The sequence below is a fragment of the Dermacentor silvarum genome, chromosome 3, assembly GCF_013339745.2.
Source record: "Dermacentor silvarum isolate Dsil-2018 chromosome 3, BIME_Dsil_1.4, whole genome shotgun sequence".
Lineage (NCBI taxonomy): Eukaryota > Metazoa > Arthropoda > Arachnida > Ixodida > Ixodidae > Dermacentor > Dermacentor silvarum.
The window spans coordinates 204493513-204519100 of record NC_051156.1 but is presented as its reverse complement, the minus strand read 5'-3'; the positions used below and the strand labels follow the sequence as shown (position 1 = coordinate 204519100).

The 25588-nt window shown below is 47.2% G+C and overlaps 1 protein-coding gene across 1 annotated transcript in view; it reads right to left on the bottom strand.

The window, feature by feature from the left end:
* The window catches only part of LOC119446523 (dorsal-ventral patterning protein Sog-like), a 319224-nt gene that overhangs the window by 80931 nt on the left and 212705 nt on the right, over positions 1–25588 (bottom strand). Inside the window, 1 exon segment of the mRNA XM_037710970.2 lies at positions 13066–13137. Coding sequence (XP_037566898.1) covers positions 13066–13137 — 72 coding nt within the window.

Sequence of the window (25588 nt, the reverse complement as noted above, 5' to 3'; positions counted from 1 at the left end):
CCGACTGGTGTTCGCCATGCCTACATAGGGAAAAAAAATTTGTGCCTGCATTCGTACAAGCCGGTCGACAGTGACCAACAGATAAAAACCTGTATACAGCGATTTGTGTTTTACTGCAGTAGGAATTACATGGACACCCCTGGCCGCATTTCTGCCGTCGCCGTGAGGTTCCGTTAAAGTGCAGGGGCGACAACATCGTCGCCGCGCGCCGTATATGGTGTATGTGCGAGTGAAAGCGCGCGAGGGTGAGCCGACAATGGCGGCGCAATATCGTGCGCGCAAGATGACAGCGGGGAGGAAGCGCGCCGTCTTTAGTGACGCGCAAGGCTCCGGGGGAGGGGAGGGAGGTGGGCGCGTACTACTCCGGCGGCTGCTGCAGGCCGCCCTATATTGAAAGCCATCTGCGAAGGGGACAGAGTCCGCCGTGCGCTGTGTTTTCGCCGCTTCTTTCGCGTTGAAGAGGGAGGCGGCACCAAGGCCAATTCGCACGCTGCTGCGGCCGCGCTTCCTTACTCCAGCGTTTTGACAGCGAGTTCCCGCGGTCATCGAGTGGGATATGTGTTCATGTTTGCTTGTGCGCGCGTGATATCATCCTTGCTAACTTAGTTGGCAAGCGTATGTTTACAAGTGTACACGGCCGATAAAACTGCTATCCTTACTTCGCGTAGCTGTCTACTGATTTGCTATCGCAATCGATACTTCGTCTATGGGGCGAAACTGCGACTTTATTTCAATCGACCAACGCGGTCAGGAGAAACTTGCGCTGGACGTCGTAATAAGGACAGGCGCGTATCCCGTTAAAAAGGAGTCCTCGAGCTCGGAGCGAGCTCCGATTTTCCTATACAAATGCATGTGAAAGGCGCCACTAAATCTATTTGAATATAATTTGTTGCATTTGAGAGAGAAGACTAAACAACTGCGGCTGTTGGAAGCCGAATTTTGATTTAAGGCTTCAAACATATTACAATGAATGCCGAAAATTGGTTAGTTTGAAAAACCATTAAAGCACAAAGTTTACAAATCCGAAATTTTGCTCCACGGACACATAGATACCGCCCTCTGTAAACTGCATCTGTTAGCGCATCTGAAACGAACGGGTGTGATTTAATTTGCTGACAGCTGATAAGTGAAATTGTTACAATGTTTACGAGGTTTACGCGAAAGTCCTATTCATAACGTATTCATATATCTGAGAGTGGTGTATAATATATCCCCTTTGGCCACTCTAGATGTAATAACATGTGCAGTTTACAGACTTGTGGTACCATAAGTTAAAGGCTGTGGCGGTCGCATCTCGATGAGGACGAAATGCAGAAACACCTGTGTACCGTACATTGCGTGCACGCTAAAGAAACCCCGATGGTCGAAATTATTCCGTAGTCACTCACTACGGCGTGCCTCATAATCATATTGTGGTTTTGGCACATTAAACACCGGAATGTTTGAGATCATTGTTTGTGACCGAGTCACAGAGCTGTAAACTTGCTTCATTAAATTGTTTTTTCATTATTCCGACTTGCGACAATTCTTGTAAAAACAAAAAATTCACAGCATGATTAAAATATTGTATTGTATAGATGGTAGAGCTACAAAATTTTTCTTTTATATGCAACAACCCTCATGACATGGTGTGAAGTAGTTGTCGAGGCAAACAATTTTTCCAATCTCGTATATATATATATATATATATATATATATATATATATATATATATATATATATCAGCTGCTGAGGTAAAACTTCTCCTTAAGCGTTCGTCTTGGCTCCCTTTAGACAGACTCCTTGGTCATCGCGATGGCCAACTTGTGGCCGCCATGTTTGGTGCAACTCATGTGCGAGGTGGCTACAAAAAAATAAATGTCTTTAAATTGAATATCAAGTGCACAGAACCAAGCGACGACAGAGAGCTCGTCTCGGTAGAATTTTTACATTTGATGCACTTCCTGGACGTAGGGGGAACACGAAATAATAACAGTTGAAACGACAACAGGAACACAACAGCGTCCTCCCTGTCCTGAAGCGCTGGAAATGCATCGAATGACGGCAGCACATCCTATAGCCTCGTCACAAGTGGTAGCATTGTCCCCCCAGCACCCATCACTCGTTTATTCGGGATAGACTGCACAGCAAACACAAGCTGGGTAATTCTGGCGTAACTCTGCAAAACTTACGCCACCTAAAACAGCAGCTCCTGCTGTCGAACTTTCAATCTGTCATTAGCTCACGTAACACTCATTGCATTGCCCACTTTGAGCATTCATTCATTCATTCATTCATTCATTCATTCATTCATTCATTCATTCATTCATTCATTCATTCGTTCGTTCGTTCGTTCGTTCGTTCGTTCGTTCGTTCGTTCGTTCGTTCGTTCGTTCGTTCGTTCGTTCGTTCGTTCATTCATTCATTCACACAATTACTCATACGTTCACTCACTGACTCGCTCGCTCGCTCACTCGCTCGCTCACTCACTCACTCACTCACTCACTCCTCACTCACTCACTCACTCACTCACTCACTCACTCACTCACTCACTCACTCACTCACTCCTTTACTCACTCATTCATTGATTCTTTCACCCATTCATTCATTCATTCATTCAATCATTCATTCACTGACTCCCTCACTCACACAATCGCGCCAGCGCTAGCATCGCCAACACTGCACCGAATAAGCCAGACGGACAACATTCCGCCGGCCGACCTTGGCTGTCGGTCGACCTTGACGCGCGGCGAGACAGAAACTGAAACTGGAGTCGCGCGCATGCGCAGAGAACGTGTCACCGCACATACAGCTCGCAACGCAACACTCGCACTCGCTCGCTTTGCTGCGTCAGGTTGTCGATTAACTCCTACGCGCCGCGACTGCGAAGATCGCGGGTTCCCGGTCATTAAGCGCGCGACCCGCGGTCCCGGCTCTTCCTCTCAAATATGCGCGCAACGCGGAACTTCTGGAAAGGCGCGCCGCTCCTAATGAGCCTAATGGCCAAGACGCGCTCTGATGAACCTCCTGCGCTCCTCGCGTCCAGACGAAATCAACGGCGAGCCACCACTTCGGTACACGCGTAATGTGGCGCCGCGCTGTTTAACTCGAGATTCTGGCCACCGTATAACGCATATGCGCTGTGATTCATCGGCGGCTTTGTCTGCTACGAGTTAGCACGCGCAGTGAAAACGTAAAGGCTTGGCATGCGGGCCTGTGCATGTGATGTGCGTGCATGTGCTTTTGTGTGTGTGTGCGAATGCGTGGTTGTGCGTGTGTGTATGCGTGCGCATTGAGTGAGCGAGCGAGCGAGTGAGTGAGTGAGTGAGTGAGTGAGTGAGTGAGTGAGTGAGTGAGTGAGTGAGTGAGTGAGTGAGTGAGTGAGTGAGTGAGTGAGTGAGTGAGTGAGTGAGTGAGTGAGTGAGTGAGTGAGTGAGTGAGTGAGTGAGTGAGTATGAGCCGCGTGTTTGCAATGTGTATATCACATTTCTCGCCATGTGCCCACAGGCCTTCATCCAGGCAAACGACTCCAGCTTTTCATTAAAGTCAGCTCTTCTGGGGAGAAACCAAAAAATTATATCGTTGACTTACGAAGCTGGTTGTGGTCAGAGAACCTCAACATGCGCGGCAGCACCTCTGCGCCGGCGCAAAATGCCGCAGCGACGGCAACCTATAGTTGGTCGCTCCAACTAAACGTGAAAATTTCACTTTAAACCGGGTCACTTTTCTACGTTTGAACGAAACCTGCAAATGCCCTTGAAAGCGCGCCCACTATGTCAGACACTTGCCCGCAATATTTTTCGCGTCACGCAGCCCGTGTGGTGATATAAACGTGCTTTTCCATCCTTTATTCGGCAGTTGACAACACGCTGGCGCTTCTTACTGCATTTCCCCGCGTTTATTTCCCCCTGCTTGCAAACAAGCACATCGTGATACGATAAAGCACACTTCCCTTTCTTTGTGTGCTGTCGAAAGATGACACAGCAGCAACATATTTTTGCAGAGCAGCGCCTGTAGGGCGATGTAAGTTGCCGCGAAAGCATGTTCGTGACTTGCCTCCTTTCCCTAAGCCTATCTCCAGCCTCTTTTTACCGCGTCGTATTGCTGCCTGACGCGAGCCCACAGCCTTCGTCTCGGCGTCTCTTGTACTTTTCATTGTTCGCCGGCCGCTGTCTCTTGCTATGCTGTTTCAGGTTTCACCGTTCAGTTTTCTCAGTACTGCTCTCTTCTTTTGGATTTTCTATTGAAGGATATTTAATACGCCTGAGCTTTATACCCGTTGCTTCAGTTGAAACCTTTTTCTTCCTTTTATTTTCTTTTTGCTGGCAGCAGCGTTGCTTGATATTACGTCATCCAATTTGTGTATTCTAGTTTTTCCTTATTGTTCTTTCTTTATCTCCCTTCCATGCTTTTGATGGGCACACTTTTTTGTGTTAAACATAGTCGTCGATTTCTCTTTCCGCAATATATTTTTCTTGCTTGTTGTTGTTGTTGTTGAACATCTATTTTTTTTCTTTAACGTTTCGTTTGCTCGGTGCTTCGTCATCGCCACGTGCTCTGCACAGAAGCTACGTAATATGCGCGTCCTAGTGGCAGGCGTCGAAGTGATGTTGCTATTTCTCGTTCTTTTTATTTGTCTTGGTTTGTCTATGGCGACGCACAGCCCGTTATTGTCATCTGCTTTGTCGTGGCTTCCACCTAGCAGGGCAGTCAATGAAAGAAGTGTACGATTTCGCGCTGAGCCTGCATCCAGAGGCCTTTCTTTAAGTTCGTTCGTGCTTCTTTGCTTCATTTCCTTTCTCTTTTCGTCCAGTACTTTCTTCTTTGGTTAATTCCTTTCTTTGCTGATTCTTTCCGTCTTACCCGGCTCCCCTTCTTCACTCGTGGGAGGCCCAGCATGCACGTGCTGTCGTGTTAGGCACCCAAATATTCCCTCCCGCGTTTGCAAAGAACTTTTTTTTTCTTTTTCTACTTTTTTTTTTCCGCGTCACCTTCCCCACGCGGCCATTGTGCGCCATAATGCGCTACCGACGCATAAAACTCGTGTTTGGCTTCGTTTTGTTCGCGAAAGGCCGTTTGGGGGCGCCATTCGCCGAAGCAGACAGCGTCGTCCGAATGCGAAACGCGATCCACAGCCGACGAAAGGAACATCGCTTAAATTGTGCGTGCGTGTGTTTGAGACGTGCTGCGCCATACACAGAAATATAATGCGGCCACAACGCCGGTTTTGTACATATGTGCCTCACGTATGAAGACAAAAATGGTATTGATATCTTGCGCGCACACATACGACGACTGTCTAGCAGCTTTTTTTTTGTAATTTTTATTTATTTTATTTTCTTGTGCTACTCGACTCATGTATCATGACGTTCGCGAACCAGCAACAACAAATTCAAACATGCTTCGGGAAATGAATAGGGAGAAATAGGTTCTTCGTCGTATTATTATTATTATTATTATTATTATTATTATTATTATTATTATTATTATTATTATTATTATTATTATTATTATTATTATTTTGCTTTCAGTGATTAGGCTACACCGTAATTCGAGAGAGTACACTCTTTGCTGGAGCGCTCGCAAACATTTTTGAACCAATTGTTGAGAATGTATTTGATGTAATTGGTTTGTCCTTTACCATGAGTGGCTTTCAAGCCATCGAACTACGGGATCTTAATGGGTAAAATGTATGTCTGTATCTATCTATATTTGAGTACTATTGTTTCCTGAGATGAACGTTCCAAAGCAACAGCCATAGGCTGCCTGAGAAGTCGCGGTGATGGACTTCGGATTAACTTGCGCCTTCATTGGGCCTTCAACACGCGTCTAATTTTTTTTTAATTCTTAAGCATTTCATTTTTTTCTAAATTCTGCCCCCACCGCAATAGTTGCGAAACTTGGATAACTTGGAGAAGATTCGATAAGCATGAATTAAAAATATACGATTAGTAATACGGGCTGGGCAATGTTGCAGAAGTGGTGAATTGAAGAAGCGTAGCTAGTTTGGCTAGTCGGCACAATTGCATCTTTACCTACAGCGCGAAAAAAAACAGATTGAACATTAAAGATTAAGTGAAGAATGGCAAAAAAAAACTCAGATCATACATCAAAACAATGAGCTAATATACCGAGTTATTGAGAGGGGGGTTTACTGCTAAAACGTATGAGAAGATAGAAAAAAAATCTAAGGAAGATAACATAATAAAAAAATTCACCAGCCCTTCCCCTGTCGAGAAAATGGGGGTAAGCGAATCTTGTGTGTGTATCTGACCTTCGTGAGGGTAACGTCAAGTTCACAAAGTTCACAACATGTCACGGTAATCAAACATAAACGTTTATTAAATGTATGCATCGAGGGAAGGAAACGTACAACGCAACGGAAGGAAAAGTTGCAGGAAAGGTAAATGAAAGTAGAAGGAAATGGAACGAAAAGTACCACGAAAGGGAACGAAAAAGCAAGAGTTTCTGTCAGGCCACATGGCCGTTATCTCTTGTTCCTCTTTCTGTAACAAAGAAAGAAATAAACTTCAACTTCAAGTAGCGGGAAATAGAAGGGAAAGTAGTAGGTCAGATACACACACGACAACCTTCGCTTACCCCCAATTTCTCGACAGGGGAAGGGCTGGTGATTTTATTTCTTTCTCCCTCTAACTCTCTCTCTCTCTTTCTTTCTGTCTCTTCTCTATTTCTCTCTCTTTCTTTTTTTGTCTCTGGTATGTGCCATTGAGCTTGGACCATTTCTGCACTATCACCAGAATCGGCCCACTTTTCAACGTGACACCACCACCACCGCCGAAACTTGTGAGCCTATAAAGCTTCGCTTAAACACAATTGTCACATGGACGGACAAGTTTTATTCCGAAAGGCTGCGTTCCTAAAAGAAACTGATCCTTAATATCACGCTGCTCATCTCATGAGGTGACTGGCGAAGTAGGGAAACGGCTTTTTTCTTTTTCGTATGAATCAAGTTCCCTCCCTTTAGAACAATGCATTGTAAAAAGAGAGAGAACGATAAGACTTAAGTGACCGTCACGAATCTCATCTTTTTTCCCAGTCACGTAGCCATAGACGTGTGAAGGGTTTCACTTAGAATGCGTCAGATAGAATAGCGGAACTCGATCACTCGATACAGTTTTAATGCGAATGTTCCCCCTGGCTATACTAGCAAAGTCAGGTCGTCGTAGGTGTTAACACAGCCGAGAGAAAACTAAATTCCTCGACTCCCAAACCTCCCAAGAAGTCAGAAGAAACTAAAAAAGGCAACTGCACGTATAACACAAAGTCTCGCCCAATGTAAGCACGCCAAATCAACGCAACCTGGCATACATGCTCGAAGCCTCACATGTGTACGCACACTCTTCTTTATATAAAAAAGACCAAAATTAAAAAAAAAACGCTTTCGAGATTTCATTAGCCCGCTCTGTGTATACTCGAGGACTCCTTTTAATTTGCCGCGCAGGCCGCCTGCGCCGGCTCGTAATTCGGTGCAGCCGTACGAAAGCCTGTCAATGCAGTCAATTGGGGCTGAATTCTCTGGGCTGTTTTTCGCAAGCAAAACAATTGCTTCTGTCATAATCCGTACGACTTCCCAATCACGGTTGCCAACGATACACGAGCGAAGATGCCGACCAGTCGTCACAACACCTCATACAGCCTGATAAGAACTTTCTGAATCCCACACTCTTCATTAGCTGACGCCACACTCCAGCAGGCCTCAACAAGACTGCGGCAGTGCAGGTGAGATACAGTGTACGCATCTCACGGATCGTGGACCAATACGCTGCTGCAAACCTCCAGACGCTTTTTTTTGTATTTTTTTTCGCTATTTTACCGCTTTGGCTTTCTACGCACACATTGCGCTCCGTCTCTCGTTTACTTTGCAAGGTCCGAGATCCAGACCTCTTCCTAATTAAAGGAATCGATCCCTGGGTGAAGCGACGCTGGCAACTCGGTAATGAGTGGAGAATTACAAAAAACGTAGACACAGAGAGAAAAAAAGAAAAAAAAAAGATAATGAGAACACAAAGCTAGGCGCGAAATTCGATGGTCCCTGCATTACGTGACCACGCAAAGAGCGAATAAAACGTGAGATGTAGTTAAGGCAGCTTTTTCTTTTTTTTTTCGTTTTTATTTGAGAGACATCGGCCAGCTCTGATTCTCTTGTGTGCCATCTTTGTTGCTCGGTAAATTATTAGTAAAAGAAAAAGTAGACTACTTCTTTTTCGTGTCGGCGACTTGCCTTCCAGGGTACGTATAATTAACGCTCGTACTATTGCGCGTCCTTTGCTCCCTCCGGCGTTTCCGTACTACATTTTAATCAGGCACATTGTTCGGTGACCTTCACCAAACTTTAGTCGAAAGAAAGCGATGTAGTGCTAGCATTTTCTTGTTCTCGGTACATGAGCGATAAGCAGAAAAGCCTGTTTCTGTTTTCTGTGTTTCAGCGAACTTACTGCGCTTGCGCATATCGTGCTTTAGGAAATGAAGCACAGTGTGACGGTGGCAGCAAAAAAAAAAAAATTAAACTAGGTTCTCGTTGCCAGCTTGCCAATTAGGTCGGCATGCGTTCCCCTTATAATAGATCCAACTTTGATTGAGTTGTGTTCTGGCCTGTCCTTCTAACGCATTTGTTGATCGAAATTCCGGAAATCTGTAGTAATTTAGCACGACGCTTGGTTTGAGTACGACGTGAAATTGCCTTTCTTAATACAGATAATAGTGATTTCCTCATTGTAAAAGTGGTTTTCTATCTTTTTTTTTCTGCCTAGTACGTTTTCTAATCAGCGATTATTTGGTGGCAGTGTAATGGATTTAAACTTGCTGCCTTTATCGTTGATGCTGTTGATGAGTAGTAGCCAGCGGAGTAGAACGCTCCCCTCCCAGGTGCCTTGCGCGCGACGGAAGACGATGCGCTTCCTCCCCGCCTTCCTCCCTTGCGTGCGCGAGAGTCGAGCCACCATTCTCGGCTCACCCTCGCCCGCTTTCACTTACACCCACCGCACACGGCATGCGGCCACCATTTTATCGCCCTTGGACTTCATACGGAACATCACGACGACGCCGACGGCAGCGACGACGGCGGAAATGGGCCTGGAATGTCCCTATAATTGCTATCGCAATAAAATATTAGGCGACCTTAATGTTACCTTTAAGAGTGTTCAATGGCGCTAGCGCCTAGACCTTCGAATAACGCACACCCTTTTCCTACCACACCCAGATCTCGAGGAGCAACTGACGACGTGTCCTAACACGCCAGCGGAGCGCGCGTTAGGACACGACCAACGAATGGCTCATACCCACTTAAGCAATGGCTCATACTCCTGTAAACGCGGCCTCCCCATTACGACGGCAGAAGACAAGTGAAATTCTACGCTGGAATGATGAGTGGCAACGGAGCCAGCTCTGGAAGAAGACGAAGACGACAAACGCGGAAGCAGTGGCACGAGCGCGTGCCGAGCACGAGCCACCTGTGCAACTCTGAGAGCAGCTGCTTTTTTTTTTTTTTTAGCGTTACATCGCCGGCGCAGGCCTAGCGTGTACATGCTTCGCTTGAATTAATAGATTATCGAACGGACGATGCTGGTCAGCACAGGCAAAGCCAAGGGTCGGCTTCTCCTGAAAACTACTGTTAATGTGGAGAAGCACGCTTGACAACAGAGAGAAATCGAGCAGCCGAAACTTTTATACCTCTCCCTCTCCGCAGCAATCCAATTATAACGAAACAGAACAGGACTCACTCTTGACCCGTTATAGCCAGCGTTTTCATAAGAGAGTCGTAGCCCATTCATGCACCTATTATCGGTTGTTGTTTACGGAATAATATATGGAGACAGATGCGAGCACTAATACCGTCAGCGACATCTTCTGACGCTGATTTAAACAAGAGCTCGCAGAAGTAGTATTGCTTGGGCCCAATATATTGTACTTAGCTGCTGACGCAAAGGCTTCGTCATAACGTAGTCATTATCAACGTATGGTCACTTATAATTTTCTTCGACGAGAACGCTTACTCTGCAGAGTAACAGTTATAGCGCGTAGTGCTAAAACACACCGTCACGAGAAGGCACCAGCAGCGCTTCTGCTCCCGGCCGCGTCTTCGGTGTTCTGCAAACGTTAACCCGTCAGCAGAAAGGCTAAAGCTATCGACTGTTTCTCTGAATGCTCGTCGTACTGGAAACAACTTGGAAAAAAAAATAAAAAGAAACCCTTTGTTTAAGCTACTCCTGAATTATTTATATTAGCGAAGCCAGTGGACTCTATGCAAATCTACATGACACTACGGAAGTATACGAACGCCCACGGGTGTGTGCATATATAGCGCTATACATTCACTGTCATGCAAATAACTGCATACAACTACGCAATTCATGATACCAGGTGCTGAAGTGGGGTAGCAAGCCCTGTCCTTTTATAGTCATCAGCTGCCTCTCTCACGCCCCGTACGCGCCGTTAAGTTGAGCACGGTGCAGACATCTAACGCCCCCCTGAACACAACGAAGCGAAACCACTACCGACTGCTTTCAAGGACACCGCTCCAAGGTGCACAGGCCGAGTCTCGGAATCAGCGCAATACAGCCAACCAGCAGCGATTTTTGTTGCTTGATTACTATGCATAGTAAACTTGTATGATGATGTAGATGTGGATAAACCGTTTGTGATGCTTTAAAACGCGCTTCGACTGCTTAAGGTTTCTTTCAGCGTGTACTTATAGCTGAAACAGCTTCTCTTTTGTAAGGTGCAGCGGCCAATGTCACAGCCAGTGCAATACTGGTGCATTGGCCAATCAATGAGTCAGTGCAATCGATGTTGCATGCCGCTTCATATCACGGTACTCCCATAAACGTCTTCTATATTGACGACGCCATTACAAAACTGTCCTGCTCAACCTTTGCACGCCTGAACTCTCCGAACACGAGCGCCCTTTGACCCAAATCAGCTCGCAGCCTTGCGCCTTCTTGCTCGTAACGAGCATTCATCTTCTCCCTGGGAGATACCATATGCAGACTCCCCCGCGCAGTGATGTTGGAGCGGTGCCGCTATAGACTGGTGGTTTGCGCGAACACGTCGCTTGTCTCGCTGCCACCGACGGTGCCGGGAAAGAGGCCTTCTATTCTCATCCTGGACCTTAACCAGCAGTTGACAGGTCCGCAAGACAAATAGCCGCGTGCGCGTCCTTCACGACAGGGACGCCCCTCAGACAGACACATGATGCCCTGCGCGCGCGCACACACACACACCCACAGTATGCGTGTGGTACGCGACTAAACCAAACGCGGACTCAACAGCTCGAAAGAGAGAGAGGGCGTTTGGGCAGAGAGGGATGATGAACGCGGCGTTAATCGGCCGTCGCTGCCAACAGAACGTGTCCGACGAGCTAGCGCGCTCGCCTACGCATCGCCCCTCAGGGCGAGCGAGACACGGTGCAGCTATGCAGATGGGGATGCAGCGCGAGACGCCTTTCCACCCGCGCCAACCACGTATCGCCACTTCACACGAGTCTCGCCAAATTTAGCAAACGCGCGGAAACACCTGCTTTCTGGTAGTCGTAACTCAGGCTAAAGCACTGCGTACGCTTGTGTTTCGATTGAGCGCGTCCCTCTAAGCAAAAATGCGCCGGTTTCCTCGTTTCAAAGAGAGCCCGAAAGATTTCATACAGTAGAACATGTGGCTGGGCGCGCCCGACCTATCGTTTCCTACTCCTATTTCTTAAATGTTTGTTTCCTGTTAGCGCAATAATATATTCCTCAGATTGCATAGATTTTCCTAAAAATATTACTTCAGCGAGCTCTAGCGCTAGTGTGTATACGGGAGACTGTAAATGTATGACAATTTAGCCAGCTTGGAGTCTTCCGCTCGCGTTGGAAGACCGCACTGCTCAGCTCGAACCATTACAGTACAACTCTGGGCCGTCCAGCGAGCCGAGGAAGCCGCTTCGAGACAAGGTCTCGGAACCGCGTCCGCGGCGGGTGCCCAGACCCACTAAAAATACGCCGGACTCAAATCTTATCGATTTGATAATAAAGTTTACGTTCTAGCCAGCTTGGGTATGATGAGTAGTGCATGGATTTGCGTAAAACTTCGTACTTGTGGATTCGAATGGTTTTGTGACCTCACAGATTGATTATTTTCAAACAAAATATTGCGTAACAAGTGCAACTATTCGCAATGATTAAGCGTATGCCCAGAGACTTCTTCCTTTCGCTGTGTTAAGGAAACTGTGCCACATACAGAAAGCGTAATCGTAATAAATTACCTCAGAAGAACGTACGAAGTCCCAACTATGAAGATTAGTCCACTCCATGTACTTACTCATAATTCCCATGGAAGCTGAAGGATTGCATAGCTCGAGTTTCCTCTAGTAAGTTTTGCAAGAAACTATAGGATACACGCTCTCTTGCGATTAACGCGTGCATATCCCAACGAGCGACATAAGTACAACGCCAGAGCCCGCCAGAAGCCAGAAGTTTATTTCAGTGCACGGGGAGGAAGAGTGGGAGAATGTGAGAGGACTAACGAAACCCGTACTTTGCAGTGCGCTGCACCGAACTGATGAGAAAGTAGGAATAAAGAAGGTAAAGCACATCGGAGAACAGACGCAGGACTGCCACGCTACCGGAACCGCAAGTTCCACGACCCGTTATTCAGCAATGGGCGAGAGCATTCTATATATATATATATATATATATATATATATATATATATATATATATTTCCAGTGGTGCACACGAGCACAGTTGTCAGTGCAAGTTCAGAGAGAACGTATATCCTATGCGGAAATATAAAGCACGTGGCGCAAGCACTGCTGGCTAAGTTTGATACGGAATAATGAGAAAGCGTGTTCTATTTCTGGGCCACTGAAGTAGAAACCCGGGAGAGATTCACAGACGTTCTCTTTCGCAAGAGCTTTAAATGATTGCCTCGCATGCGGAGGCGTGCGCAACTCATACCTGCGATCATAATGACAACGAGACGATTGCCACACCACTATGGTCTATAGTGTATGGTACTTTAGTTTTGCGAACATGGATCCAGGTTTTTGCGTCAGTTTCAGCCTGAAACCGTGGACGTAAAATTGGAGCTTACCTTTGGAGTTCCTGTCCTCATCATCCAGCTCCAGCTTGCGCAAGGCCAGGCCCTCTTCCAAGTCCGCATAGTCTGCGATGAAAGCGAGAGCACGTTATTGCGCGAAGATGAGGTGTTCTATGAAAACTCAGAAGCCGTGTAATAAAGGGATGCATCAAGAAGCAATAGAAAACAAGTGGGTTGTTCATTCTTCGCTTTGTCTGTATAGTGGAATTTGCCAGAGCTTCACTGCTTGATGATATGTCTGCGACACATTTAAAAAACATTGCTGAATCACTGAACTTACCCGTATAACATATTTCGTAACGTTAGTTCACATGCAGTATCCTTAAAAAGAGACGACATATTATTGTGTTGTCGCCTATAATACCGCTTAGTCATTTGTTTAACGCAGACAAATATCTGTTGTCTTTATCTGTTTGTGCATACCACATCTAACTACAAAAAAACCTTCTCTTTAGTTAGCGCCTTCGCCCGACGTAAGTACCAAGAAAATTAGTCGCCATGCAGCCTAGACAAACGACAAGCAAATAAAAGCAATCAGACGAAAAAGCAATCAATGTCCCTGAACGACGGCACACCAATCTTTCTCGCGATTACAGGCCAGTGAAGCTTTCAAAGCAGAAAGGAAACAAAAAGAAAAAAAGGATAACCTAATGATGAAAGCTTCAGGGCCTGCCCCGGTAGACGTGACGCAACGCCGCTATTTCATCGCCTAATGAGGTGAAAATGGCACGACGTGATGAAATCGAAGATAAGAGAGTCGGAAAGCTCGATCGCGCCAGTTATAGCGCGACTCGCCGACGACAAGAAACAATTCTGCGAGCTGTAAAATGCAGAAGCTAAGTGCCTCGCGAGGTGGTTGCGCAAAAGAGTTCCGAATCGGTTCCAGGATTCGAGACGTGTACGTAGTACATAAGGATGGCGGCTGATGCACGGTGCTTAGCTAAGCCTAACTAATCGAGCGGAAGAGAGCTTCGATTCTTTCACATGAGCTGCGAGAAATCACCAAGTATAATTTCACGACTGAAGAACGTAAACGATACCTTCTGCGGAGTTTCTAAGCAAGACTTGCTAGGCGACACGTTTCATGGCGACGACGAGTTTTGCCTTAGGTTCGCTGAGGCGATTTTATTTTATTGCGATAGCAATTACATGGACACTTCAACCGGATTTCTGCCGTCGGCGTCGCCGTCGTCGTCGCCGTGAGGTTCCGTATAGATTCCAAGGGCGATAAAATCGTCGCCGCGCGCCGTATGCGCGAGTGAAAGCGCGCGGGGGACGCGCGCTATCACGGAGAGCCAACGCACGGCGGAAAGCAAACATGACCGTCGCGCGAAAGGCCGTGGGGCTATGGGAGGGAGGGAGGCGGGGCGACGCTGTGCTACGGCACCAAATGCGTATCTTGCAACCGAGCGCAAGGGGAACTGGCAACGCAATCTCCCACGCGAAAGCAAAAAAGCGGGAAGGCAGCGCGGGAGGGAGGGGGGGGGGGGGGAGCAGCTTCTACTCTGCCAACAAATACGCTTGCACTGGCTGTGGTGGCGGTCGCCCGCACCGTCTCTCATCTCCACACGGCTCTGTTTCCGTTGAAGCGATAGACCGCACGATTCTTCGCCCGCTGCAGCGCCTGCGCTTGCTGCCAGCGTTTTGACAGTCGTTGTCTGCGGTCATTCAGTGTGATCTATTCATGTTTGCTTGTGCACGATGACACCACGCTTGTCAATTCAGTTAGAAAGCGAATGTGTCCAAGTTTATGCAGCCGATAAAACTACTATCCCTACTCCGAATAGCTCTCTACCAATTTGCTATCGCAATTGATGCTTCGCCTTTCGGGCGAAACTGTGACATTTTTTTTCCTCACCGTGAAAGATACCGGCATAGGAGTTCTTTTTATTTTAGATGAATTACAGCTACTGCGCGAGCAACAGTTTTCTTGACATTGAAATCAACGGTTTAATCAGGGAATTGACAGAGGCTGGAACTCACAACGGCATTGCTAAGGCCGAGCACACTCTTAACTACGCCTGCTCCTGCCAAAGAATTGTCCGGACACTTGGTTGCGTGCATGGATTGAGTTGGGGATTTCAGATGTAAAGGTAAATACTTAACTAGGTGCGCGTGCGCACGTGTGTGTGTGCCTGTCCATTTACTTCATCGCGGAAAGGAAAAGAACAAACAAATAGCCATTTCGACATCAACATACCAGGGTCTGGTCTTATTTGAAATTATTCAAAGCAAAAATACGCGATTCCGCGAGTTTTTAGAGATGACCTCTGGAGGTTATCGAAAACGATAGCTTTCAGACTTGCCCAATACACACCGATGCATTCTCGACAGGCCGACAAGGCCTCATTGCCTGTTGCGTAAAGGCGAAAACAAGATATCTTAGAGGCTGAAGGTGTCCGATACAAAAAGAAAAAAAAAAGAAAGAAACATACGGAGGAACAGAAAAAGAAACGCACATAAACACAGCACGTTATGCCACGTCCAAGGTTCGTACCCACAATATGCGAGCCTTGAGGCAATGCATCCAGACCGCAGCGAAAATGTGCGAGGCGACGACCGCCATCTACATATCGGAACACTGACGCATTGCCCCCGGGTATACATGCATATATATTCCGGACGGCGAAACCCGTGGCATGTGTACACAGCGCTCAACAAGCAGATGTACTTTGCACACGTAAGAGGACGGAAAACACTGGAGCTCGCGGTTCCGGCCTCGCACAGCATTCCGGACGGATGTTGCCTACTACTGCTGATGCTGGCGCTTACATCTCGTCGTCGCATACCCGCACACACAGCGAGAGGCGAACGCGCTCGCAAACTCGGCCAACTCCTCCTTGGGCATCGAGGGGCACCTGCGTTTCCTCTTCTCAGCTGCGCGTGTTTGGCTTCGCGTACCACTAGAAATGCGCAGTACTACGGAAATTGGGCTCAGACGAAAAACACCGCAAGACGAATCCAGAACCTGTAGACATCCGAGAGCGGTTTCGGTTGGCTGTAAGCCGCGCTCGCCGGTGACGATAGTCAAGGAACATGAACGTCTCAAACGCTTCTTGAAACGGACTCCACAGAGAAATACGAAAAGATAGATAGATAGATAGATAGATAGATAGATAGATAGATAGATAGATAGATAGATAGATAGATAGATAGATAGATAGATAGATAGATAGATAGATAGATAGATAGATAGATAGATAGATAGATGCGGACACGCACATACGCACAACTGACAGATAAAAACGGAAATAAGTGAAATATGTGACGTCACTGCGAACTCGTCGGCGCCGTTGGTTAAACGAAGTTCGAAAAGAACAGTTTGGCCGGCAGTACAACATGCCCCCCCCCCCCCCCCCCAGAGGGGTAGGAGGGGTAATTGGAGATCGCAGGGAGATGCCTTCGTCCTGCAGTGGCCATAAATATAGGCTGATGCTGATGATGATGACAACATGTCGAACAGCGCAGAGAAGTGATACGAACAGGACAGCCACTTGCCCCGTCGTCTGCGCAGTTCAACCCAAACAATGTAGCCCAGCTTAGAACCCTCGGCCTGCTATTTATCATCCAGAGGAATATACCAAGAGGCTATTATATAGAGGAATGTAATAATAGGCCACCACAAGTGACGGAGTGCATTTCTTTAATGTTCCCTTATTGGCGGGAATACCTTTCGAGAAAACGTCGACTGGCTTGCTGGCAGGCACCAGGTGCAGCTGGCAAACGCAGCACGGTAGCAGAGTATGCCTGTACTAATTCCTTGCCATAGAACCCTGTACATAAGGGACAATAAGCTAACCCATATTTGCATGCACTTGCCGCATTCAAAGAAGAACGAGTAAACAGTACATGAGCCTCGTTAACGAGTACAACCTCGCTTCTTTTAGCTTTCTTTGGTTCTTTCGGCCACATTCGTGGTAGGTCGGTGGTATCGGACTTGGGGTAGGGAAGGCGAGGAAACGCGCCGACCTAAAGGGCGCGTGCTCTCGAGCAGCAAACTTACGAAGAGGAAGGGAAAGTGGAGGGGGAGCGTCCTGCTTGAACTCTCGCGTAACCGAGTGGCGAGGAGGGGCGGGATAGAGGGAAGGGGGAGAGGGGGGGGGGCATTGTCGCTTGTTTGCTCGCTCGCTCGATCATCGCTGCAAGGCGAAGGAAAGGGCACGTGCTCTCGGGCAAGCAAGTGGCGGCGAAGAACAGCAGGGAGGCGAAGAAACCATCGTCGCATCGTAGCATGCATGTAGAAACAATTGTCATCGATGGTTTCTGCATGACTTTTTTTTTTTATCGTAGCCGCAGTTACACAGGATCTCCTAGCTACAGGAGGATCGTTAACTGATCGAACTGCTTATCTGATTGCTACTACAAAAAACGACGGAAGGATCCGTTTTAGGTACCTTCGTCACCAATTCCTTGCTGGTGTATGAATAGAAAATGGCACATAAATAGGTGTAATTGACGAAATGCAAATGACAGCACCCACACTTGCGCGATTTTCATGAACACAACGCTATTTAGAAAAGGAAGAGAGCTCCTACGCAAGGCCTTTGTGCCCGTGTTCTAGTGCAATGACACGAAATTCCTAAACAATTTGCAGTATCGGGTCATTCCAAGATGTCGCGTAGTTTTCTGCTATTATTCATACCGAGAACGTAGGGATAAAACTGCTCAAGGAAATCACGGAACGGCCTCTGCTGCCTAAACCACCTGCAACTTTTCTCAAACTTAATGCTGGCGCTCTCGGCGAGTGGATTCCTAACCAACCAAACCTGTTCCAACAAAACCGCCAACTGACCTTTAACCCAAGACCTTTACGCAATGTTGTCTCATTGACATGACATACGTACGTACGTCACACACACACACACACACGCATGCATGCATGCATTCACGCTCTTCTAGGCTCTTCCATCCCCTCTCCAACTTACCACGTGTACCGCTTCCTACACATCACACAAAAACATTTTTTCCCACTCTGACACTCCTAATACTCACGCATTAAAAGCACGCGAAATCGGCCTCATTTTTCACCTCCATCGCACGCACTTTGTTTGTAGCCGGAAACCGCTGCGTTTACGTAACCGCGATGAGCGCGCCTCACATTTCTCACGCAGACCGCCGTTGCTATTATCCGCCGCACTTGCGCTGCCGCGCATGCGTTGAGCCGGGTGTGGCATGCAGGCTACGACAAGAGGACAGAACCCAGAGCACACCGACCGACCGCCAAGGCCTCCGCGCAGTCCACAAAAGATCCCCCATGACGTGGCTCGCGTATTTTAAACCGGAGACGTCAAAGGGGACGCACTCAGCCGCAGCTCACGGCGTCGATAAATCACCCGCATTGTTTGCAAGCTGCCGCCGTTAGTCGCCAAGCGGTTGCGACAGAGACGCTGGGGCGTCCAACGCGCTTCCTTGTCTGCGCGCGTGAGTGTGTGTGTGTATGTGTGCGCGCGCGCAATTGCTGGCGTGAGCATGTATGCGCATGAGCGCGAGCATGGCGTAGCGTGTTTGTGAGCGCGCTTGCTTGTGTGTTCGTCTCTGTGTGCAACCCTCATTTTATATCGAGAAAAAAAAAAACGTGAACTTGAAACAGTTGTGAGAGACGCTCTTAAATGGAAACTGGAAGGATTTCCCAGGCGGCACAGTTAGCATGCTACACCAGTGAAGCTGAATGCGATGATAAATGCAATAAGACATTCCGGACATACGACACTTGACACAAACAATAAAGCGTATTGAAATTAATTGTCTCGTCGAGACCGTTGTCTGGCAGAAAAGTTGCGAGCAGCACCAGAGGCGATTGCATTAAGATCACCGACGCAACGACAACGTGATCGCAAGCCGAATGAGGAGACGGCAACGGCTTCGAGAATGCTATAGGGATTTACCGCAGAGAACGGAAGACTAGATTACCAAAAAAACAACGAGAAATCTGAAACGTTCCAGCACGCTGGAAATAAAGGAAGAGTTACGGAAACGACTTCTGTTCACTATCAACAAAATAAAAGAAAACAATAAAGAAGACGTGCGATAGATTGCCAAGCTGGAGATAGCCCGCTTCGCACGCCTTACCAAAAAGAAAGAAAAAAGAAAAAGAGTGATGGATGACTCGTGAAGCCTTCATTCGAGTATGCGCACTTGCACTCAGGTTCTCTTATAGCTTCGTGCCGAAACTTTGCAAAGGTCAGGCTGTCATTGCCCAACGTGTTTGCCGTGCTTGTTAACAGTAGAGAGTTTTAGAATTCGGGCCCTTGCGACTTGGGGACTCAAAATAATTGCGGGCCGCAAGTGCGCATGCGCAGAACCCGAGCCTGTCTTGGTTTCTTGCTTTCGCGTTGACCCAAGACCCAAGACATCGACAACTAGCGTGGGTCCCTAAGCCAGATCGGGCGACCCAAGACGGCTTGGCTTAAAACAGCATACTTCCTTCGTAGTGCTAACATAGCATTTACGTTGATTGCATTTTATTGTTTGGCCTTTTTGCTTCTGTTCGTTTTCACTTGTAAGAAAAACTTTTCTGATTTTTTGCTTTCGGGTACCTTTTTAATTTCTCCACTGCGGCTTCCTGAGAAATCGGTCCATCACTGTCTGCGTTTGACCAAATTCTCAAACTTTGCAGCTCCTCTAAACCCAAGAGCAGTCTACCCAACGCGGTTTGGGGACCCAGAGTCTTGGGTCCCCAATTCTAAAACTCTCTAGTTTCTCGCAATGAGAAGGCGAGTTGCGACACAGAGCCTCGTGTCCTCGAGTAAATGTTTTCAGAGCGTATCAGGACATACCATACACTGTACAATCTCTTTACTTCCATCTGTTGAGGGTGACAGAGCTTTTCAATATACAGATCACTTCGGCGTTCCGAGTTCAACTACTCGCCAGTTTCTTAGCACGACGCGCAGTGTAAGGTTTAAGTACACTTCGTTGTCACGGGATACTCTAAATACCATAAAATTGTATTCAGAGTATCGCTAGAACAAACCCCCCCTGTTTCACACTAATGTTTGTTCGCTCGGCGTCACCTGAGAGGTGGGTTTTTCTGCAGTGGTACTACATAGGCGAAGCGCGCTTGCAGGAGGCTCAATAACACTAGGGCGCCGCAGCCAGTCACGACTTCTTTTAAGCCGTGAAACTTTGACACAGGAGCTTAAATTGAGATCTTTTACACCCAGTCGTAACTGTTTCGAGAGTGATGACGTACGCAGCGGGAGCCAGAAACACCAACCTAATAATAAGCGTAGGCGTAAGTGGGGTGCATGTAAATTGTAACAGGAACTGATATGTAATTACTGATTACATTTTACAAAAAATATGAAAGGCAGCACTCTTTTTCATCATTTCGCTTCAACGCAAGCCCTGCTAAACAGGTAATACAAACCAGTTTACTGCAACAGGGCAGTCGGAATGCGGGAAGTAACTATATACGACAAGCTATGTCCTCGCCCTTAGATTGACTGCACTGTAGGCCCGTCGTTCGGAAAGTTGAATACGTACAGCGTGGCGCTTTTTTTCTTTTTCTTTTCTCTCTTCTTTGCTTGCGTTACACTTAACCAATATTAACAGGCGGCTGGCGTTAAACTCAATGTACTTCCAAGCTATATATCTATGCCGCGACGCGGAAATCACACGCGATTCCCTTTAAAGCTGCCACGTCACCGACAGTGTTTTTCGTCGGTCTGTGGCTTGGCAGGCGACCAGGAGAAAACGTGTGAACCACTCGTAGTAGCAAGTGAAGGGCAGAAGCAGTTTGCCTCAGTGGCATGTCTCACTATTCGGTGCAGTACTTCCGGCAACTGGAGTTCGCGAAAGCTCTGCCACGCCAAGAAGTGAAATAAGGTGCACGATAGTTCACACGTGACGTCACAGCCGCAGGTACTCATCATGCTAGTACCCCAACGTGGGGCTGCCGCGATTAACAAGCCACCATGTTTTTTTTTTGCTTTTTGACGGTGACCGTTTGCATATGCACAGAGACGCAATCACGCGACGCACGTGATGTGCCTGCCTTCGAACAAAGCCGGCATTTTCTCACCTGACAGCGCACCTGAAAGGCGCGCTGTCAGGTGAGAAATTTTGCCATTTCACTGCGCCAGCCTCGACGTCCCTTTCAGTGGTGTATTCGGGTTCCATAATAACTATTCACAGCCTGATTGCCCGTCTAATCACTCGCAATTCTTGTTGCTGCCGTAGTAATTGTAGATGACAGGAACCAGCCCTCTGACTACATACGGGCCGCTTACTTCTCCGTGTTCTATATTGCTGTAAAAGCGTATAAAGTTGAATAAGCTATTAGAGAAATTAGGTGCACGTTAAATAACCCAGGTGGACAAAAAATCCGGAGTCCACTACCGCATAATCAGATTGTCGTTCTGGCATGTAAAACAGAACAATGTTTGTAGCTTCTTGTTCACTAACAAAGACTCTACGACGTCTCTAGCGCGCAGGTGTATTGGCAAAAGAAACAAGAAAAAATGCTTCCACTGTTTCTGGTCGAGACAGTTCAAGTCGTTGCCCCAGTATTCTGTCACTCGGACAGTTTTCCTATATGACAACAAAAAGCTCACGACCAATAGAATCCCACGTGTATGGCAGAATGAACCGGTTCTTGGTAGGCAACGGTAGGCACCTATCTGTATACGGCGCCATTGGCCCGTATAGGAAGTCTGTAGTCAGTTCACTACACATCATGGCTGTGCACTGTAGAATCCTTTACTATATTTGTCAGCCCAAACGGACACGCTCGGACCGTAGTGCACGGAACTAACTTCGCAAACACCACGAAGGTGCGGGAGCTGCGACCCGTGCGTGATCATCCATCGCTCCGCGCCTCTCGCCTTGTCGTCGCCACCGCACGTCGCTGTGGGATCGCGTTCTCTCTTCGGACCCGCCAGCTAGAAGTGCGACCCAGAATAGCCGAGCGTGACAGAAGGTGTGCAAGGCCCCTGTATCCATTTTTCAAAAGGACAACGACCAAAAAGAATAAAGTAGCCAGCGGCTGACGCTTGCGTGGAACCCCCCGTGGGGTACGACCGGCGCCTTTCCGTCGTTGTTTAGTAAACACGACAGCCGTACCAAATGGTGGCAGCAAGTAGAGGTGGCTGGCGTGTTTGTGCCTTGCGTGTCCCCTAGGCCTCGACGACAGTAAACAACAATTTCCTATTGCCAAGTGCAGCTCCTGTCTTGAATACAGAACACAAAATAGAAAGAAGGAAAAAAAAAGAAACATTTCGTTGCAGTTGTGTTGTGGTGGTAGTGGTTGTTGTTTAAATGCTGTGAGTCTATAGGCAAATAGTCGACACAAGGCCCGGCTATTCCACGAACATAAAAAATAAGCCACAGCGATTAAGAAATGTGAAAAAAAATATAAAAAATATCCAAAGGAAGAACATAGAAAGAATAAAATATAAATGGAGAAGCATAAAATCTTATACTCCACGCAAAGTCAGAGAGCGCAATGCTATATCGCCAGGACGCGAACGTCAAGCCGCGACGCACATTTATCTCCATTCACGCGATTAGCTTTGATTTCGCGCTGCGATCCGTTCCCTTTTCGTCGTCAATGGATACAAGTTGGCTGAATCAAAGAACATCCGACGAATTGAACTAGGCGTTACAAATATCCTGTGCGTATATACACTGCATATACAGGGTGTTTAATTTTAGCTGCACCAAATTTTAAAAAATTGCCTGCGGCAGATAGCACAATTGAAATCCTGCATCTAAACTACTCGATGAGGCGGCCATTACATCAACGAGAAATCAGAACGCCTAATTGAATAATTAATATAATTACGCTAATTAACTTTTAAATAAATATTTTATACGGCACATCTTTCAATCTACGGATTATAGCCGCTGAGTTCGCAAGGCGTATCCACTTGGAACGAGTTCTCAGGATTGAACCAGTTTCGAGATAGTATTAATCTTCAAAGTGTACGACAAAATGCATGGGCGTTCCAGGTAACTTTTTGAGGAAAACGCTGTTTTATGCATTGAAGCACATAAGTAACTGGAACACCAATACATTTCGTCGGACACTTTGAAAATTAATATCAAGAAACTGGTTCAGTCTTGAGAATTCGTTCCAAATTCCAATGTCGGTGCCTTGCAAACTCAGCGGCTATAATTCGTAGATTGAAAGATGTGCCGTAAAATGACTCATCAAAAAGTTAATTAGCGTAATTATGTTAATTATTAAATTAGGCGTTTTGATTTCTCGTGGAAGTAATGGCCGCCTCATCGAGCAGTTTAGATCGAGGATTATAATTGAGCTATCTGCCACAGGCAATTTTTAAATGTTTGGCACAGCTAAAATGAAACACCCTGTAGTGTAATGTTTCAGACGAGGGTGTGGGTTCGAGAATTCACCAATAAGGCGGAGTCTCCTCACCAACACAAGAAATACTCCTCACCATCCTGTTCCGCATCATCATCTTTGTCGTCCCACAAGTTTCTGCCTACTGCCAGAATGAATTATTGCCCCTTCCAGGGACATCCAAACACCTCTGTTATGAAGACTGCAACCTATGCAGGCAATTTTCTGATTCATCGGCTTGTTGAGCACGGCGACTCGGTTCCGAGGCGTGATCATGACAACGATGGCCGATCGTTCAGCAGCCAATCACGATTGTTTCGCTACACCAGACAATGGGACAGTCCTTCCTGCCACATGAAACTTAATTTTGCGCCTCTATGGTGTTTTTACAGAAACGTGCTCTCGCTAATCGTGTCTGCGATGTCATATAATTAGTCTAACCATCCTGATCGACGCGAACATGCGAGCGTGCCTCTAGCAGCACATTTTCGTCGGAGTGATCTAATACCACAATCACTATCACCCCGCGCGGCCACATGGTCGTTGTTGCCCTCACTTTACACAGCATTCCTACGACACAGACAGGGCGACGTCATCATCCCCTCCAAGCGCCTCACTTCCCTAGCACAATATAGGTCGTTTGCCGCCCGCAAATCGACTCACTTCCGGGGCGGAGAGCCCAAACACCGGAAATGTCGTTACGTGAGAAAGCAACTCCCTCTCTCCCGACTCCGTTGTCGGGCAGGCAGACGTCGTTAGCGCAAACCCGCGGCTCATTGATTTAGCATGGCATCCCCTAAGCGCTAAAAAGGTGGTTAGGCGGCAGCCGGCCGGGTGGGGGTGAATGTGTGGACGGTGATGTCGGTGTCACTGGCTCAGACAGTCAATGCGCATCAACTATAAGAATCGCAGTCAAGCGGCCCAGCCCGGAGAACTTCCTCCACCCGAGAACAATTGTTGGGAAACTTATACGGGGGGGGTCTGCCGCCAGAGGTTAGATTTCCGGGTACTGGACGGGGGTCCAAGGAAGCGAAAAGTGGAGAGGTTAATGGTGGCGAGAAAGCGTGCGCATTGCGGTCCGCAGGGGCAATCCTGTGGTCATGAACATGTGCAGTAGCGTACCCAGGATCTCTGCCAGGGGGGGGGGGGGGGGGGGGGGTTGACAGTTTGCCAATACCATCTAAACAGCACTAATTTCAATTTCTTCACGGGAAATTGTGAAAAAATGCGCTTTTTGCGACTGTGCAGACGATTGCGCGTCTTACATCTTAGTTGCAGTACTCAATTGCGTAAAGAAAGAAACGGGGTTAAACAAAAGGGGTGGTTAGGTTGGCGTAAGAGGGGGGGGGGGGGGGGGTTGCAACCCCGCCTCCCCCCCCCCCTCCCCCGTCGGTGCGCCACTGAACATGTGCCTGCAGTCAGTGGACAGTGATGTTAACCCGTGAAAGTTTGTTAAGGTTATGATTGCCTATGTTAAGCCATCATCAACAATTTCGATGACATAGTAAAAACAGCGGGAGAATTCTATACTGACCTGTACAGTGCCCAGAGCAGCCAAGCTACTTTCATTCGAAGTGGTCATGAACAGGATACCGGGGCTCCTTCTATAACTAGCGATTAAGTTAGAAGGGCCTTGCATGACATGACTAGGGGGAAAAGCTGTTGGAGAAGATGCAATAACAGTCGATTTAATCAAAGATGGAGGAGATAGCATGCTTAAAGAGCTTGTGGCCCTTTATACGCAATGCCTCACTACTTCAAGTGTACCAGAGAGCTGGAAGAACGACAACATTATACTAATCCATAAGAAGGGAGACCTTAAAGAATTGAAGAATTATAGACCCATTAGCTTGCTTTCAGTATTGAATAAAATATTCACCAAGATAATTTCCAAAATAAATCAGGCAACACTTGACTTCAGTCAACCAAGAGAACAGACTGGCTTCAGGAAGGGATAATCTACGATGGATCATATCCATGTCATCAATCAGGTAATCGAGAAATCTGCGGAGTACAACAACCTATATGGCAACCTCTCTACAACAAATGATTGAGGACCTTATCCGAGAAAGTATAAGAGTGGGCTTGAAGATTAATATGCAGAAGACAAACATAATGTTCAATAGCCTGGCAAGGGATCAAGAATTCAGGATCGCCAGTCAGCCTCTAGAGTCTGTAAAGGAGTATGTTTATCTAGGTCAGTTACTCACA